This window comes from Euphorbia lathyris, chromosome 2 (assembly GCF_963576675.1).
Source record: "Euphorbia lathyris chromosome 2, ddEupLath1.1, whole genome shotgun sequence".
Classification (NCBI taxonomy): domain Eukaryota; kingdom Viridiplantae; phylum Streptophyta; class Magnoliopsida; order Malpighiales; family Euphorbiaceae; genus Euphorbia; species Euphorbia lathyris.
The window spans coordinates 38,448,966-38,466,893 of NC_088911.1; the positions used below are offsets into that span (position 1 = coordinate 38,448,966).

The 17,928-nt window shown below is 34.7% G+C and overlaps 2 protein-coding genes across 2 annotated transcripts; both read left to right on the forward strand.

Moving 5' to 3' along the window:
- The first annotated feature begins 3,045 nt into the window (after positions 1–3,045).
- LOC136217845 (pre-mRNA-splicing factor ATP-dependent RNA helicase DEAH10) lies at positions 3,046–10,482 on the forward strand. Its single transcript, XM_066004515.1, has 12 exons — positions 3,046–3,239; positions 3,330–3,376; positions 3,467–3,547; positions 3,642–3,858; positions 5,641–6,064; positions 6,311–6,514; positions 7,154–7,314; positions 7,871–8,056; positions 8,407–8,638; positions 8,917–9,131; positions 9,262–9,396; positions 9,603–10,482. The coding sequence occupies exons 1-12, from the start codon at positions 3,151–3,153 to the stop codon at positions 9,784–9,786; spliced, it is 2,175 nt and encodes a 724-aa protein (XP_065860587.1). The 5' UTR covers positions 3,046–3,150; the 3' UTR covers positions 9,787–10,482.
- Positions 10,483–11,226: 744 nt separating this feature from the next.
- LOC136220479 (putative methylesterase 11, chloroplastic) lies at positions 11,227–14,918 on the forward strand. Its single transcript, XM_066008291.1, has 4 exons — positions 11,227–11,706; positions 12,922–13,290; positions 14,373–14,504; positions 14,613–14,918. The coding sequence occupies exons 1-4, from the start codon at positions 11,368–11,370 to the stop codon at positions 14,889–14,891; spliced, it is 1,119 nt and encodes a 372-aa protein (XP_065864363.1). The 5' UTR covers positions 11,227–11,367; the 3' UTR covers positions 14,892–14,918.
- The last annotated feature ends 3,010 nt before the right edge of the window (positions 14,919–17,928 follow it).

Here is a 17,928-nt window from a genome sequence, read left to right on the forward strand (position 1 = left end):
ACAGGCGGCGGCGCCGATCTCAACCAGGCCAGACGATCTCGAAACAGATCCAACGTCAATCTAAAATAAAACAACCACGAAACAGACCCAACATCAATCGGAAATAAAACAACCACAAAGCAGACGGCGGTAGCGGCGACGAGATCCGACACAGGCGGCGGCGGCGAGAGGAAAAACCAAATCAGAGACCGAAAAACACTCTCAAAAGGAGTAGGCTCTCAACAGGAGCATGAAATCGACAAGAGATCCGACACAGACGGCGGCGGCAAGAGGAAAATCTTCATCTTATAGGCGGCGGCGGCGGCGGTGTGAGAAGAAGAAACCCTAGGAATAAGCCTTTTTAAAAATACAAGAATATAGCAAATTGAAGTTAGGTGGAACAATTGCATATATTAAAGACTTTTATTTATTTATTTATTTGAATTTTTTTCTAATTAACTATGTTATTGTCATTAATTACTTTCTATATTTATCTATTTGAATTTTCGTTTCTAAATAATTGTGTTTTATCATCATTAATTATTTATTTTTTTAACCTTTTGAATTATTATTTTTCATAAAGTAAACTAAAAGGATAAAAGCTGTATAATTTTTAAAAAAAATAGTATTGGATTTATAAAACATTAAATATATATACTTCTTTTAGGGTGAGAACTTTTTAGTTTTTTTAGCATTTAACACATCTATAGAGCATTCCCTCTCTACACCAGCGTTACCAGACTCCTATTTTTTCTTATCGATGGTTCAGCTGTCTTGAGCATCCCGTGAAGCTCAACAACAGTCTTATCCATCTCAGACATGTTATACTAATTTAGGATGAATTGTTCAAAAGAATCCGGTAAAGACCCATGAATTAGATCAACAATTAATTCCCTTGAGATGAGTGACTCAAACTTCTCAAGGATATCAATATATCCTTTCATCTTGAGCACGTGGATACTAACATGAGCGCCTACTGCCATCTTGCATGAATTAAGTGCCTTGGTCGTCACGAACCATTCTTAACGGGCCAGCTCCTAAAACATCTCCTTGAGATTTCTCATAATCTCAAAAAGCCTGTTGGTCAATGAACTGCTTTTGCAGCTTAGGGACCATAGTGGCTAGCATCAAGCAAGTTACATATGCATAGTCTTTCCTATACTACTCATAAGAATTCACAGTGACTTGGATCGTAAATTAAGTCACGTTTTACGTAAATTATGTCTAACGATAGAAGATTTACGTAAAATTTGATGTTTCGTGAAGTTAATAAATTTTTTTAGTAAAATATCATATTTACGTAAATTAAGTATCACATTACATAAATTATGTATAACAATAGAGAACTTGTGTAAATTCAAAGATTTACGTGAAAATTGATTTATTCGTAAAGTTAATAATTTTTTTTTTGTAAAATATCAATTATACGTAAATTAAGTCACACTTCACGTAAATTATGTCTAACAATAAAAAATTTACATAAAATTTAAATATTTCATGTGAAATTCGAGTTAATGATTTTTTTTTTTTGTAAATAATAACTTTACCTAAATTAAGATACATTTTACATTAAATTATGTCAAAAATAGAAGTTAGGTAAGATTTTACTTTTGCTCAAGTTAATGATTTTTTTGTACAGTAATAAGTAATAATTTACGAAAATTAAAGTATGATTTCAGCTAAATTAGACCTAAAACTAAATAGTTTTTTTTAAAAAAAAATTCAAAATTCTTACATCAAACATATTCTTTTCCAAATTTAGTGACTTTTTTTAATTTAACGGTTGGAGCTAGTGTGTGAATGGGATGAGAATGATCGCCTATCAAACTAATGAAAGAAATTGAAAGCTTCCTGATGGTGGGAGTGTAATGAGAAAAAATAATTAAGGAAGAAGGTTAATTTAAAAAAGGGTTAATTATAAATAGATTCCACGGGTTTTATGGATTTGCAGATTGATATTTGTGGTATTTTTAGTTATAAACGCAATCCTATAATTTGCAAATTTTTTATTTTTTACTGACATTGTCAATGTCAAATCTAAAAAAGTTGAAGAATTAAAGTTGGTTAAATTATCATTTAACTCTTGAAAATTTTCAGTTTGAAATTGTTATCAGTAAAATTTGACAAAATCAATAAAAAAAAATAATTTTTTTTTGCAAATCACATGGTTACATTTGTAACGAAAACTACTACATGTATGAATCTACAAATCCATAAAACCATATCACATTTATTTGTAATTAACCTTTCAAAAAAAAGTTTAAGCACAGTTGAATTGTAACGGGCTGAAAACACTTACCAAATTTGTTTTTAAAAGCATTTACCAAGTTAAAAGGGTAAATTACACCCATGGCTACTGAACTTTATCCATTTAACATTATGACCACTGAACTTCAATTCTTAACAGTACTTTACATCTTTTAACACCGATGGCCAGTCAACGCCTCAAAACGACCATTGACGGCCTAAAAATAAAAAATCCAAAGTATTAAAGTGTTAATAATATTCTAAGGAATTTTAATTCTTGAAAATTTTCGTTTTGAGGTCATTTAGGTGTTGTTTTGTTAGGAGAGAGTGAATTTTTAGAGAGAGAAAGCTAAGAAAAATGTGATTTTAGAAAATAAAAAATATGGTTTCATGGTAAATGTCATTTTGAACAATTTTAATTCTTGAATATTTTCATTTTAAGGTTGTTAACGGTCACTTTGAGGAGTTAGTTAAAATTGAGTAGTCACCGGTGTTAAAAAGTGTAAAGTTCAGTGATCATACCATTAAGAATTGAAGTTTAGTGGCCACAATATTAAAACGGATAAAGTTGAGTGGCCGTGGCCATGGGTGTAATATTTTCCCCAAGTTAAAACAAGTAGTTTGTCAAAAAAAAAAATAAAAAAAAAAAAAAAATTAAAAAGTTAAAACTAGTTGAATTGAAACCATCGATTACCTCTGTCAAAAAAAAGAAACCATCAATTACCAAGTTCTTTTTTTTTTTTTATCGGAAAACATCACCTACCAAGTTAAAACTAGTGAAATTTACATAAACTCAATATTTATGAAAATTATAGTGCAGTGACTTGGGAGAAAAAGTAGGTCTATTTTGTGGAGCAATTCTGTCGGCGAATTTTGTAGACTTCTCTTCACTGCACTATTCCTCTTCCTCTTTGAGCCCAGGAGATGCCGTCAATGGCGTTAAACACTCCTCAAACCCATAAACCTCACTCCAAATTCTCCAATCAACCTCGAAACGCCGACTCTATCGACAGGCAATCTTCCTCATCTTTTCCTATTTTATTTTTATGAATTTCTATTTTCTATTTTCTTCTGATTTTTTAATGACTTTCATCTGAATGCAGAAGAGAAAATATTAAGAGGCAGAGGGAGTCTTTGCCGATTGCTTCAGGTTTTTTAAGCTCTTTCCATCTCTGTTTTTTTTTTTTTTTTAGTTTTAAACGTAAGCTTATGCTAATTTTTTCTATACACTCTTATTTAGTTAAGGCACGGCTTATAGAGGAGGTTAAAGCTAATGACATTTTGATCATTGTTGGGGAAACTGGAAGTGGAAAAACAACTCGTAAGTTTCAATTTCTTTTATTGGTCTTTTTTCTCTGTTTTTATGTGATTTCGAAAACTAAATTAAATTGGAACTATGGCCTTCGTAATTGCAGAATTACCACAGTTTCTGTTTAATGCTGGATTCTGTCGGGATGGAAAAGTTATTGGGATTACTCAACCTAGGCGTGTTGCAGCTGTCACAGTGGCAAAACGTGTGGCAGAGGAATGTGGGGTTCAGTTAGGGCAAAGAGTTGGATATTCCATTAGATTTGATGACACCACTTCTAGCTCTACTAAGATAAAGTATATGACTGATGGATTGTTACTAAGGTAATGTTAGTTATACTTATCGTCATGCAATGTCTTACTAAATGTGCTGTTTATTTTCTCACTAGTTGCACAATTCCCATCTTATACATTTTACTAAAAACAATATAGTTTTATTAATGGTTTTAAGGTCAAGTTTAGGATTTTTAATTGGTTTAAATCTCGTATGTGATAATTTTAGGCATTGTAAGTTTAGAAAAACATCAAGGATAATGCAAATACTCAAGCATCTCCAGAGAGGTGCCCATAGTTGTCAAAGGTGTGCCTCAGGCTCAAAAGGCTCTAGGCTCCAGGCATGTTGCCTGAGAAGCCGAAAGGCAGGCTTTGTTCAAGAGGCGCGTGCCTGCTTACGCCTCTCTGAGCCTAGTGCCTTGACGGAGGTATGCCTAGTAGCAAATTAAAAATAGGACGTTTTCATCTACACCCTTTCCTATTTATATGATTTACAGCTGAAATTATACAACAACAACAACAACAAAGCCTTAGTCCCGAAATGATTCGGGCAACTTAGGATCTTTCAGATATTGCAAAGAACAACACAAAAAATGCTGCTCATTTTGAATAGTTTAGAAGAATCACAGGTGGAGACTTTAGTCTTGATGAAAAGTAGTTATTAGACTATTACTTAATTAACTTAGGATTTGATTGAACTTTAGTCTTATAGATTTATAATTTTATTATGAATTATAATTATGGATGAGTTAGTACTTAGTAGTTGATTTGAAATTTATTTTATGTATTTTATGATTAAGATTATGGATAATTGGATATGATTTAGTATTTTCTGCATAATGTTAGTGGTTGTTATTTATGATTTTATATATTTATTTTTCTTTAGTGCGGCTTGTGTTGCTCAGGCGCGCACTTGCATCTTGCAATATGAATTGGGCCTTTTAACTATCTGCTTAAGCTTTTAGTTCATTTGGTTTTGTGACATGGTATCAGAGCCTCTTTAACCAAGTGATCAAGGGTTCGATTCTTGGGCCCCATTTGTTGATTTAATTTCAACACATGGTAAGATGAGTCTGTGTTGTTCATGCTTCAAGCCCAGTTGACATTCGCATGTGGGGGTGTGTAAGATATTAATATGAATTGGGCCTTCAACTATCAGCTTAAGCTGTTAGTTCAATTAGTTCCATGACAGGATCAATGAAATGGAAAAGTACAATAGGAGTGTAATGCGATAGAGATATGTCTATAAAACCGAAAGGAAAGTTTATAAACAACTATCATGCCAACATATGTTTTATGGAAGTGTTGGGCAGTAAGAATACATTATGATTGGTAAATTGGCGTAGCAAATTATGTGATTGTATCTAAGAAAAGCTAGGTATGGCACCTATTGAGGATAAAGTTAGAGAAGGAATTTTAAGGTTATTTAGACATGTTCAAACCAGCCCATGGATAGTCTTGTTTGTAAATGTGAAGAATGGACATAACTGCAGTCAAGAAGGGAAGGGAAAAAAGACGCAGACATGCTTCGATTATGGTTATTAACAATTACCTTTATTTGTTGGATCTTTTAAAAGATTGTATGTTTTACTAGACTGATTGGAGAAGAGGAATCTATGTAACAGACTCTAACTAGTTGGGAATCAAGGGTTTTGTTGTATCATTCACTTATCAAATTATGTGCTAAACATAAACATTTATTCATGGGCAAAATGATTTTCCATTATTTATGTGTTGCATATCTGTTCTATGTTTTCTTTATATACCTATTTAGGCTTTTTGGTGAATCTTTTATTGTGTTCAAAACTGATGTCAGTCTTCATATACATACAGGGAAGCATTATTGGATCCTTACCTCTCTAGATATTCAGTCATCATCATTGATGAAGCTCATGAGAGAACTGTCCACACTGATGTATTACTGGGGTTGCTTAAAAATGTACAAAAAGCGAGGTTGAAATTGTCATCTGTGAGTGACAATGACAATACTGACACTGAGAAGGTAAACAATGGGATATTGAAGGAAAGAGAAAATGGTGTGCGACATGATAGTTTTCTCAGGCAGAGTTGCAACAGAAAATTTCCTCCACTGAAGTTAATCATCATGTCCGCCAGCTTGGATGCTCGTGTTTTTTCCGAGTACTTTGGTGGTGCCAAAGCTGTGCATGTTGAAGGACGCCAACATCAAGTGGATATACTGTATACTCTTCATGCTGAGCCAGATTATCTTGATGCAGCCTTGATCACAATCTTTCAGGTTGTTGTGTAGTGCTTTATTCAAGTTTAATTGAGTTGTTCTTTGAGTATTTCCTATGATTACTCTAGTTCTGTTCATTCTTTGGTTTTCTTTGATTTGATTCTTCATGTTCTCAACTGTGATGACTTGTTGAGTTCTCACTTTTATATGTAATTGATGATAATGTTCGTAATTCATCACATTAGTTCTTATTTTCTCTTTTGAGTCAAATGAGTTCTGATGCTTCTTTTTACCATGATTTATTAGATTCACTTGGAGGAGGCCCCTGGTGACATACTTGTATTTCTCACAGGGCAAGAAGAGATTGAATCTGTTGAAAGACTTGTGATTGAGCGGCTTCAACAACTACCTGAAACCAGCCGAAAGTTGTTGACTGTCCCCATATTTTCATCTCTTCCATCAGAGCAGCAAATGCAAGTTTTCATGCCAGCTCCACCTGAGCATCGCAAGGTAGCTTAATGGTGCACGTGAGTTGATCTTTATAAGTGTACAAATAGAATGGCACTTAATGTTGTCATTTTTATTGACATAAAGTGTTGATCGAGTCTCAGATGGGGGTAACTGTGGCGTTGACATGGTATATATTATAATCTGATTCACAAATATATGCTATATCTGGATGTCCATGACAGTATGGAAATGTTTATTTGGTATAAATCGTACGCCTTCCTTAAAGTTAGCAGCTTCTGCACTTCCTCTTTTGCTGAATCTATTACGAGAATATCTTAAAATGTTCCTTCATCGACATACAAATAATCGTTTTATTCAATAATTTGGATATCTACCCTAACATGATGTCAAGTTGACAATGTGAATTTAACTTTCTATGTTATTGTGATGTTGGAGAATAGCAATGGATTGCAGGATATCTGTGAGCATTATTTGAACATAATTAAGGGCTATGTGCCATTTATCCATTGATGCCTATTTGTCAAGTATGAAGATAAGTGAACATACATTGACATAATACATCCATGAGCACTCTGATATTTTTATAATGCTGCATTTCTTGATGCTTTTGAAATTCCATTGTAAGATTAATACTCCTAGTCTATAGTTTATTATTTACTCAGTTGATGATCTATATAGGTAATTTTGGCAACAAATATTGCTGAGACATCTGTGACAATTCCTGGAATCAAGTATGTTATAGATCCTGGATTTGTAAAAGCACGTTCCTATGATCCAGTCAAAGGAGTAGAATCATTGATAATAATTCCAACATCAAAAGCTCAGGCTCTTCAAAGGAGGTAGACACCAAACCATTCCTTGGAGAATAAAAAGAAACATTTTTTTTGTGTGTAAGGACTAAGTCGAACAAAGTTTGTTGAGCATGTTCAAGAAGATTTCAGTGTATGAATGAATTGTGAGTACATTGCGTTCAGTGCTCTGTAGTTGACTACCTTATTTATCAAACATATTGTACCATAACTAAACTACCTATGATAGGACAGGTTGTAGGAATTGTGTGGCATGCTGGAGTGGTGTTTTCTTCTATGAGCATTATCTTCAATCGGCTTCAATTATCTTAGGTTTTTGTTTCTTTTATAATTTGATGTGAATCTTTCTTCCTATTCTTCTGTGTGGACTTAGGTGGTTGAAAGCATAAGATTAGTTACTCAATAAAGGATAAATAAAGTCTTAATTATTCAGTTCCCTTTGAAGCTTATATGCATAGGATGGTTGTCATATCATATTGTTTATGCTCATTGGTGCTTTTCTCTCTGTTGTTTGAATGAGTTTTGCTTGGTGGCTACTGAAATTAGGATTTTGCTTATGACGATAAATGGTTATATTTTAATGCAGTGGACGTGCAGGACGTGAAGGACCTGGCAAGTGCTTTCGACTCTATCCAGAGAGTGAATTCGAGAAACTTGAGGATTCCACAAAGCCAGAAATTAAGCGCTGCAACCTTTCAAATGTTATCTTGCAGCTCAAGGCTCTTGGTGTTGACGATATCATTGGATTTGATTTCATGGAAAAACCATCCAGGTAATGAGTTTAGATTATATCAGTCTTGCTGGTTTGTAATTTCTGCATGTCTCTCTTCTTGGGTATCCTGACTTTCATGAAATTTATCAACAAAGTTGACTGAATGTCTATAAAGGTAACGGTCCAATTATGCTTCCCTGTAGTATATGAACACTTACATTGGTTTGAACCTGGTAAAATCGTAAAAGATCCACAAGAAAGTCTAAAGTCTAGATAGGTATAGAAAGAAAACATAGTACAGATATACAGTTATTGTGAGAGCATATTAGTCCTATTGTTACTGAATTTATCCTCTAAAATGACTAAGAATGGCATATGTTATATCTCTAGTTCATTGTGCATTTGAACAGGGCAGCTATCCTCAAATCATTGGAACACTTGTTTCTACTGGGTGCATTGACAGATGAGTGCAAGCTATCAGATCCCGTTGGGCATCAAATGGCTCGTCTTCCCTTGGATCCTATTTATTCCAAAGCTCTCATATTAGCAAGTCAGTTCAACTGCTTGGAAGAAATGCTGATAACTGTTGCAATGCTTTCAGTGGATTCTATTTTTTATAGCCCTCGAGAGAAGTTGGACGAGGTATGCATTTGTAGACGTTTTGCAATTGCGATGATAAGTACACCAAAAAAGTCTATATGCATTAGTATCGAAGCTTTAAATGAGAAGTTCTGATATTAATTGTTACTGTCAATCTGCTATTATGAAGCTATCTAGTGTGTTTTCATATTTTGTTAACATTATTTACGATGATGCATTTGAACTTCCGTTTCTCTACTTCTGTGCTATTAATGTTACTGGCATTTCTCCTGTTAGGTGATACCTTTAGTCAAGAAACCATTTTGTCTTTCTTTTGGCAGGCAAGAAGTGCAATGAAGTTCTTTGCAAGTCGAGATGGAGATCACCTAACTCTAATTAATGTTTATCGGGCAGCAGATGAACTTTTGGGAAAGAGAAAGATGGAAATCACTAATGAAAAACAGTTAAAAGGGAAACTTGAAAAAGTTCTGAGGAAATGGTGCAAGGAGAACTTTATTAATAGTCGTTCTTTGAGGCATGCTCGTGACATTCACAGGTCAAATATTATCCTTCTTTTCTCTCTAAATTGGTCATCTCAACAACTGTGATTTTAAGTTTCTTTCCATTTTATCATGGTAATACTTACATTTGGTGTTAGAATTTACACTTCCCTTTAATTTTTCCAGTCAAATTCGTGGACATGTTGAACAAATGGGTCTTGGTGTTTCTTCCTGTGGGGAGGACATGCTTCAGTTCCGAAGATGTCTTGCAGCTTCCTTTTTCCTTAATGCAGCTTTGAAGCAGCCTGAGGGAACATACAGGTACTGCATACATATCTTATTGAGCTGTGGAAATCGTGATGCAGGTCCTTTGCATTTTTAATTGCCTGCATCCTTATCAACGGCCGCATCTAGTCATTCACTAAGGCCAAATTTTCTCTATGCATCCTCCTATTTTATCATTTTTCTCTAGATCTTCCCTATGTTTGAGACCTCTTAACAGTTGCTGAACTAAATGATATTGGCAGGGCTTTGGGCAGTGATCAGGTTGTGCAGATTCACCCTTCTTCTGTGTTGTTCCAGTCAAAGGCTGAGTGCATAATTTACAATGAACTACTCCAGACGAGTAATAAATACATCCGGAATGTTACTAGAATCGACTATTTATGGTTGACCGAACTTGCCCCTCACTTTTATGCTGTGCAGAGTTAAAATTTCTGGCCGCTAATCTTTAACCTGATTACTTCATTTGTTGGTCTTTGATGCAAATGCTCCTGTTATACATGTTTATGACCTCCTGGCTCTGCGAGCATGCCATACACTCTTCACTAGACTGCTATATTGCCCTATAGTTAACTATAAATTGCAGATGGAGCCATTTGTTGAAACTTGGAACCCTCTGCGACTGGCTCCCTTCGGACACCGTTGGATAGAATCAAGAATTTTGAAGGGCTTATTGTCAAGGTCAAGTAATATTTTGGTTCACACACTTGGTTCTGTATGGCTATTTGCCGTTAAGCGTTACATAGAGTGGAATCTTCGTTCTCATTCTCAATTGACTTGGTACTACATGAATTGGAAGGATGATGTTTCAGTGGAGGACACAGCAGTTAATTTCATGGGTGCCCCATCTAATTTTTTTTTTTATTGGAAGTGAGGGATTTCATCATGGCACAGATTTGGCTCCTACTTCTTAACCTTTTGTCCCTTGTCTCATTCAAATGGTTGTTGTTTTAAGATGTAGAAAATTTTGTTACCCGTAATGTAGGTAAATATTTCTCAGTAAAAGTGGTGATGCAGCTGTAATTTATTACTTGATGAAGTAGTTTCATATTATGTGGGACTGAAAAACTTGCAATATTTTATTTAAAGATGTTATCTTTTGTGACTAGTTATGTTTGGCTGCAAAATCTATATATTAGTAGCTAACAAGTTATTGAAATTCAGAGAAAACAACTCTCTGGCATCTCTCTTTGCTATTTGCTGAACAGATTGATCTTCAAGTCGTTGGGATTTTTTTTTTTTTTTAAATGAACCTAGAATTCATATATCCAAGTCAAAATAACTGTATTTGACGGGATGTTGTAATCGTTTATTTTAGCCAACGTGGCAAGTCATGAGTTTGAACGTATAAAAAAATGAAATGGGTGGAAGATCTTCTTAAGTTCTAAGTTGTTGGCATGACCATAAGAAAAATTTAAAGAATCCCTCAAAAAAAGAAAAAATTAAAGAATCGAAGTTTGGCTTGTTAACCGGAGATGCAAACATTTGTAAATTTCTAACCTGTCCTCATCTTATTGTCTTGTAATATAATTTGGTCTTCACAATCTAGGTGTATCTTTTTTAAATTTTCTTCTATTTAGTGGATTTTAAATTGGGTCTGTTTTCATTTAAGGTCCAAAATCATCCAGCCTAGCATAATAATCTTGAATTTTCAATTGCGAATCTGTATTTTTCACAAACCCCATGAGGTAAGCTATATTATTATTACTTATCTTGAAGAGTTCAAAGAGTCCGAGAATACATGAGGTCTAAAATGACGGTACAAAAAATGTTTGTACTCGTCTTATTTAGTATTATTTCTTAAATCATACCTCTTACCCACATAAAGCATATGATGTAGACAGCAACAAGAAAGGGCATCAAAATGTTTAGACCAAATCAAACAACTGAATATCTTATGAGGAGAAATCAATGATTCTGTAACATTAATTTATTATAGGTTATCTGGTATATGCAATGCAAAATTGCATATAATATGGTTTAAGAAGCTTTTGATTTCTTAATCTGAAAATGGGGAATGCATTAGCTTGCATCTCATCACATGAAGTAAGGAAGAAAGCAGAGAAAGACTCAAAACTTTCTTCTAATTTACCACTCCCTTCTTCTTTTTCTTTTTCTTCTTCTTCTTTCTCCAAGAAACAGAAAGATGTTGATGATGAATTATTAGCAGAAGCAGTTGCTGCTGCTATGCTTCTCCGGCAGCATCAAAGAAATGGTTCTCTTTCATTGCCATTTCCAAGATCAAGTTCTGTTGCTTATCAAAATCAGGGATCAATTAAGAAATGTCAAACTCTTCAAAAGAGTTCCACTTCTAGGCATTCTTCTTCTTCTTCTTCTTCTCTTGATCAGGTTTGCTTTTGTTTTCTTCATTCTTTTTTTCTTCTTTCTTATTTATTGACTTTTCTGGAAACTGGAAAACAAACTCAATTGTTGATTTTCTTCTCATTTTTCTTTCGGACACTAAAATTTTGAATAATGAACAAATTAGAAAGTGATAACGAGTGTAACCATGTCGATATGAGGCTGGATATCGATGATGTTCATATATATTATCTATCAACTCTAATGCTTAAGTAAGACAAGGCTCCCTCCTAACTTACTTAAAAAGTTTAATCGCTCAAATTTCAAAGTGTTCAGGTAGCCATTCAACTTATATCAAAGTCCAAATAGCTCGTCAATTTACGTAAAATGTAATCAATTAATCATTCGGTTACAAAAAAGTAAATATATGCGGAATGTAGATTGCACGCATCTTAGGAAAGTAAAACAATGAAAGTCAGGTGAGAGATTCTAACATTAGAGAATACAAGTTTTAGAATTAAGCAAGTTATGACTTCATTTTTAATATGTTTATGTAATAATATTTTAAGGCGCGTGCAACGTACTTTCCGCGTGTATGTTACTTTTTTGCAACCGAGTAATTAATTGATTACATTTTATGCAAGTTGAGGGACTATTAGAACACGTTGAAAGTTCAGGGCCAATCAAACTTTTTGGGCAAGTTCATGAGGGAAATGATGTATTAAACCAAGAGACAAATAACAAAACATGTAACATATATGGTATTAATGAGTACATTCACTAGCATGTTACTTTTTAAATGGTCCGAGAGTAACGTGTTATCTTCTGAGTGGTCTAGGACCCGTTGATCCTGGACTATGGTAGAATTTCTCATAAAAAAAAAAAAACTTTCTAAATGGTTCAGGATCAAATTGGTCTTAGAACACTCTAATAGTAACACATCGGTATCATTATTGATGTAATGATCCATTTGGTCTTAGACCACAATAGAATTTTGTTGAAACACAGTGCTGAGTTGGAAGCTGACCACAAAAGTGTCAATTCCCAACTCACATATAAAATAGCTCTAGTCAGCTTCTGACTAAAGCTGTCTTACGCTACAATCGGCCGTGCTGACCTAAACTGAGTTAACAAACTCAAGAAACTATATTAAGTCAGCTTAATTAAAACGAAAAAGTTATATTAGTTTCTAACCCCCTTGTAACTAATCACACGGGACCAACAAATTTTTCAAAGTTTGAAATGACACATTTGTTTTTGTAGGATGTAAAGATTGAAGAGGTTGGAAGGAAGCATTTTATCCTAGTACATGGAGGAGGTTTTGGTGCATGGTGTTGGTATAAAATAATAACACTTCTAGAGGAAAGTGGTTGCAGAGTTGATGCAGTTGATTTAACATCTGATTCTCATACAAATCCAATTACTACTCTTTCTGAATACACTAAACCATTGATTGACATTCTTCAAAATCTTAAAGAAGGAGAAAAGGTGATATTGGTTGGACATGATATTGGAGGAGCTTGTATATCACATGTCATGGAATTATTTCCTGATAAAATAGATAAATCAGTTTTTATATCTGCAACAATGTTGTCCAATGCCCAGAGTGCCCTTCACATTTTATCCCAACAGGTATGCTATTTACCATTCAAATTACAATTTTGAGTACTCACCAAGTTCATACAATGCATTTTGCATATATTTACTGGTTACTCCAGTATTTTAGGGCCTAATGCTTATACATATCTTTTTTTTTTATAAATTTAAATTTAATTAATTTTTACCGAATAAAAAAAAACTAAATAAAAATCAAATTTTTGGATAATTTACCAAAAAAAAAAAAATCAGTTAACAATTTATTAGTGTTAGGATACAGTACAAAAATTCATGTGATTTTAACATTTTTGCAGACGGAGCTCCTGATTTACAAATTAACTAAACTATAAGTACTTTTTATAAAAAAAAAAGTTTTGAATCAAATCCTTTTAACTACAAACTGCACAAACCACATACACATGTTTGCAAATCGAGCAAATCAACAATTTTTTTTCTACTTTTTCTTTATTGTTAAGAAAAAAGTTGTGAAATAAATTGTGGAAGTCCTCCTATTGAGCTATTGTGGTTGCGATTCAGAGGTTGAGAAAAAAACAGAGTGTATTATTGTTGTTGATTTTTTATTCTATTTTAACAAACTACATTTTGATCTCATCAATTGTATGGTAGTTGAATACGTTTTAGATTGGAAGCTTTCCCTAAATGGAGGAGGCCTTAGGCGGTGCCTGAGAGATTATCGTATGTTCTCAAAATCCAATCCCCTTCCATATATCTTTCATAAAAAAAAATCATTAATTTTCTGTGTGGATCATTCTAGCCTACATAATATATTATTTTTTAATTAAATGATGAATTTTTTTTTGAAAGGAATATGGAAGGAGATTGAGTTTTGGAGAGAAAAGATTTTCTTATGCGGTGCCTAGACTAACTCTCCTAGACTGCTCCAATACTATATAGATATCGTCCACGACCAAAGTGATATTTCTTAGACCTTATGACTTATAAACTTATCTACTTGTATTAGAAACACATTTTAATAATACAGTCACTCTCTTTCCATCTTCGACGTAAGATTCAATTTATTTTTGTCATTACCATTATTTTAAGATCACTCTTTATTCAGACCTTTCACCCCGATATGGATTTTATTGGTATTTCAGACGGATTGTAGTGATTTGATACGACAAGCTCAGGTATTTGTGTATGGCAATGGCAAAGATAACCCTCCAACTTCTATTGACCTTAACAAGGATTTTTTGAGAGATTTATTGTTTAACAAATGTTCAAATAAGGTATGTCTATATACACCCTTCACATTAATTTCATATATACACATAAAAGTTTCTGAAAAATGACTTTTTTTTTTTTTTTTTTTTTTTTTTATGGAATGGAAAATGCAGGACATAGCACTGGCATTAGTATCAATGAGACCAATCCCATTTTCACCAATTTTAGAAAAGGTTGTTCTTTCAGACAACAAGTATGGTTCAGTCCCAAGATTTTACATAAAAGCAGAAGAAGATTGTGCAATTCCTGTCTCTCTTCAAGAGGAAATGATAAAATCAAATCCTCCTAAACAAGTTTTCCAGCTTAAAGCTTCTGATCATGCTCCTTTTTTCTCTAAGCCCCAGGCTTTGCATAGGATTCTTTTACACATTTCAAATATCTCGTCCAATTAACTATAGAATTCTTTTTGTCGTGTCAAACTCGTGTTATCTATATATTTTACATTATTATATATAATGTAAATATAACAAAAATGATGATAGTCGTTTTAAATGGACTGTGTGATATGAGTTATTTTTATAAATCGTATTGTCATGTTAGAAATTGAAAACTCTATTTTTGGGCCTTTAATTGTTTATGAAATCTATATTTGGTATTTCTATCTCACTTATCTTACATGATGATACATATATATATACACAGATTTAGTATACTGAACACCCTAGAGTCAAAGGGATAAGTCTATCCTACAAACAGCCCATACCTACCCTACAAGCAGCCTAAAAGTCTTGTAGCAACCCTTGTCAGTTTACACCATACAATTACACTCCCCCTCAAGCTGCGGCATAGATATTAATCATGCCCAGCTTGTTACATATATAGTTGACTCGACTACCCGGCAATGCTTTGGTAAATACATCTGCTAATTGTCCCCCTGTTCTGATATGTGGAGTTGTGATTGTGCAATCTTCTAGCTTTTCCCGAGTAAAGTGGCAATCAACTTCTATGTGTTTTGTTCTCTCATTGAATACAGGATTGTTAGCGATATAAATAGCTGCTTCATTGTCACACCATAACTTCATAGGTTTGGTCTGAGCAAACCCAATCTCACCAAGAAGATGCCGTAGCTATACAAGTTCACACGTAGTTTGTGCCATAGCCCTGTACTCAGATTCTGCACTGGATCTGGATACCACACTCTGCTTTTTACTCTTCCAAGATACGAGGTTGCCTCCGACAAATACACAATAACCCGTAGTAGAACGTCTATCTGTAAGAACACCTGCATAATCTGCATCTGTAAAACCTTCTACAGTGTGGTGACCATGATTTTGATACAATATCCCATGTCCTGGAGTTCCCTTTAGATATCTCAGAATGTGACTAACAGCATCCCAATGTGAAGTTCTAGGAGATGACATAAATTGACTTACAACACTCACTGCGAAGGAAATATCAGGACGAGTGATTGTAAGATAGTTCAATTTTCCAACAATCCGTCTATATTTTTCAGGATTCGGAAGTAACTCTCCATCGTCAGGCTTCAACTTCCCATTTGGTATCATAGGTGCATCACAAGTCTTTGCCTCAATCAATCCAGCATCATTTAACACGTCCAGGCAATACTTTCTTTGAGTGAGATAAATCCCTTTACGGCTCCGAAAAACTTCAATCCCCAAGAAATATTTCAATTGTCCTAGGTCCTTTGTCTGAAAACAAGTACCAAGGAAGTCTTTCAATTTATTAATACCAGTCTCATCATTCCCAGTAACAACAATATCATCAACATACACCACTAGTAAAATGCACCCGGAACTAGATGATGAGTAGAACATAGAATGATCATAAGCACTTCGACGAAGACCAAATTCTTGTACGGCAGCACTGAATCGCCCAAACCAGGCACGTGGAGATTGCTTCAAACCATACAAGGAAACAAACCCAGGTGGTTGCTCCATATAAACTTCCTCACGTAAATCACCATTCAAAAAGGCATTTTTGACATCAAGTTGATGAAGTTGCCAATTGTAAGTAGCAGCCAAGGAAACAAACAATCGGACAGATGATAGTTTGGCAACAGGGGAGAACGTTTCTAAATAGTCGATGCCATAAGTCTGTGCATAACCTTTTGCAACCAAGCGAGCTTTTAGCCGAGCAACAGAACCGTTCGGGTTGAATTTGACAGTGAACACCCATTTGCACCCAATAGCACGCTTCTGAGATGGAAGTGCCACAAGATCCCAAGTATGATTCTGTTCAAGGGCATGCATTTCCTCTTTCATTGCTTGGAGCCAACCAGGATGATTCAGTGCTTCAGAGAGGGAGGAAGGAACAACAACTGAATCTAAAGAAGCTACAAAAGACTTCGATGAAGGTGATAATGCATCATAACATACAAATGAAGAGATCGGGTAAGTGCATTGGCGGGTACCTTTTCGGAGGGCGATAGGAAGGTCAATGCTAGGATCTGAAGATGGGGAAGGATCTGGAGACGAAACTGGAGGGGGAACGCTGACAACTGGAGCACTAGAAGGTGCATCACTTGAAAGACGCTCACGCCGAGAATAAACACGACGGACAATTGGTCGAGAAGGAACAGAAACCACCTGCTCACTTACAGTATAAACAAGATAATTATCGTCAGATGGACTTGCCGGATCAACAGAAAGAGTTGATCCAAGACCATAAAAAGGAGTGTTTTCAAAAAAGGTAACATCAGCGGACACCAAATAACGACCCAAAGAAGGAGAATAGCAACGATACCCTTTTTGAGTCCGAGAATAACCCACAAAGATGCACTTGATGGATTTGGGATCAAGTTTGGAGACTTGTGGTCGCATGTCTTGAACAAAACAAGTACATCCAAAAACACGTGGTGCAAGAGGAAATAAAGAAGACGAGGGAAAAAGAAGGGAGTATGGAATCTGACCGTTAAGGACTGAAGAGGGCATACGATTGATGAGAAAATAGGCAGTGGAGACCGCATCTGTCCAAAAGGTTTTAGGAACCTGCATATGAAACAACAGTGCTCGAGCGACTTCTAATAAGTGACGATTCTTACGGTCGGCAACACCGTTTTGCTGAGGGGTAACGATGCAAGAAGTTTGATGAATAATACCATGCTGGGAATGATACGATTGGAAAGTGCAAGATACATATTCTTTAGCATTGTCACTTCGCAAAATACAAATAGATTTGTTAAATTGTGTGCGAATCTCAGCATGAAAGGTACAAAAGATAGTAAATAACTCTGAACAATTTTTCATAGGATAAAGCCAAGTAACACGAGAATAATCATCAACAAACGTTACAAAATAACGAAAACCAAGTTTGGACACAACAGGACACGGACCCCATACATCAGTGTGCACCAAATAAAAAGAAGACTCGACACGTTTATTGATTCGCGGTGGATACGAAACTCTGTGATGCTTAGCAAATTGACAAGCTTCACATTCCAGAGTAGAATCACGCGGAAGACTAGGACAT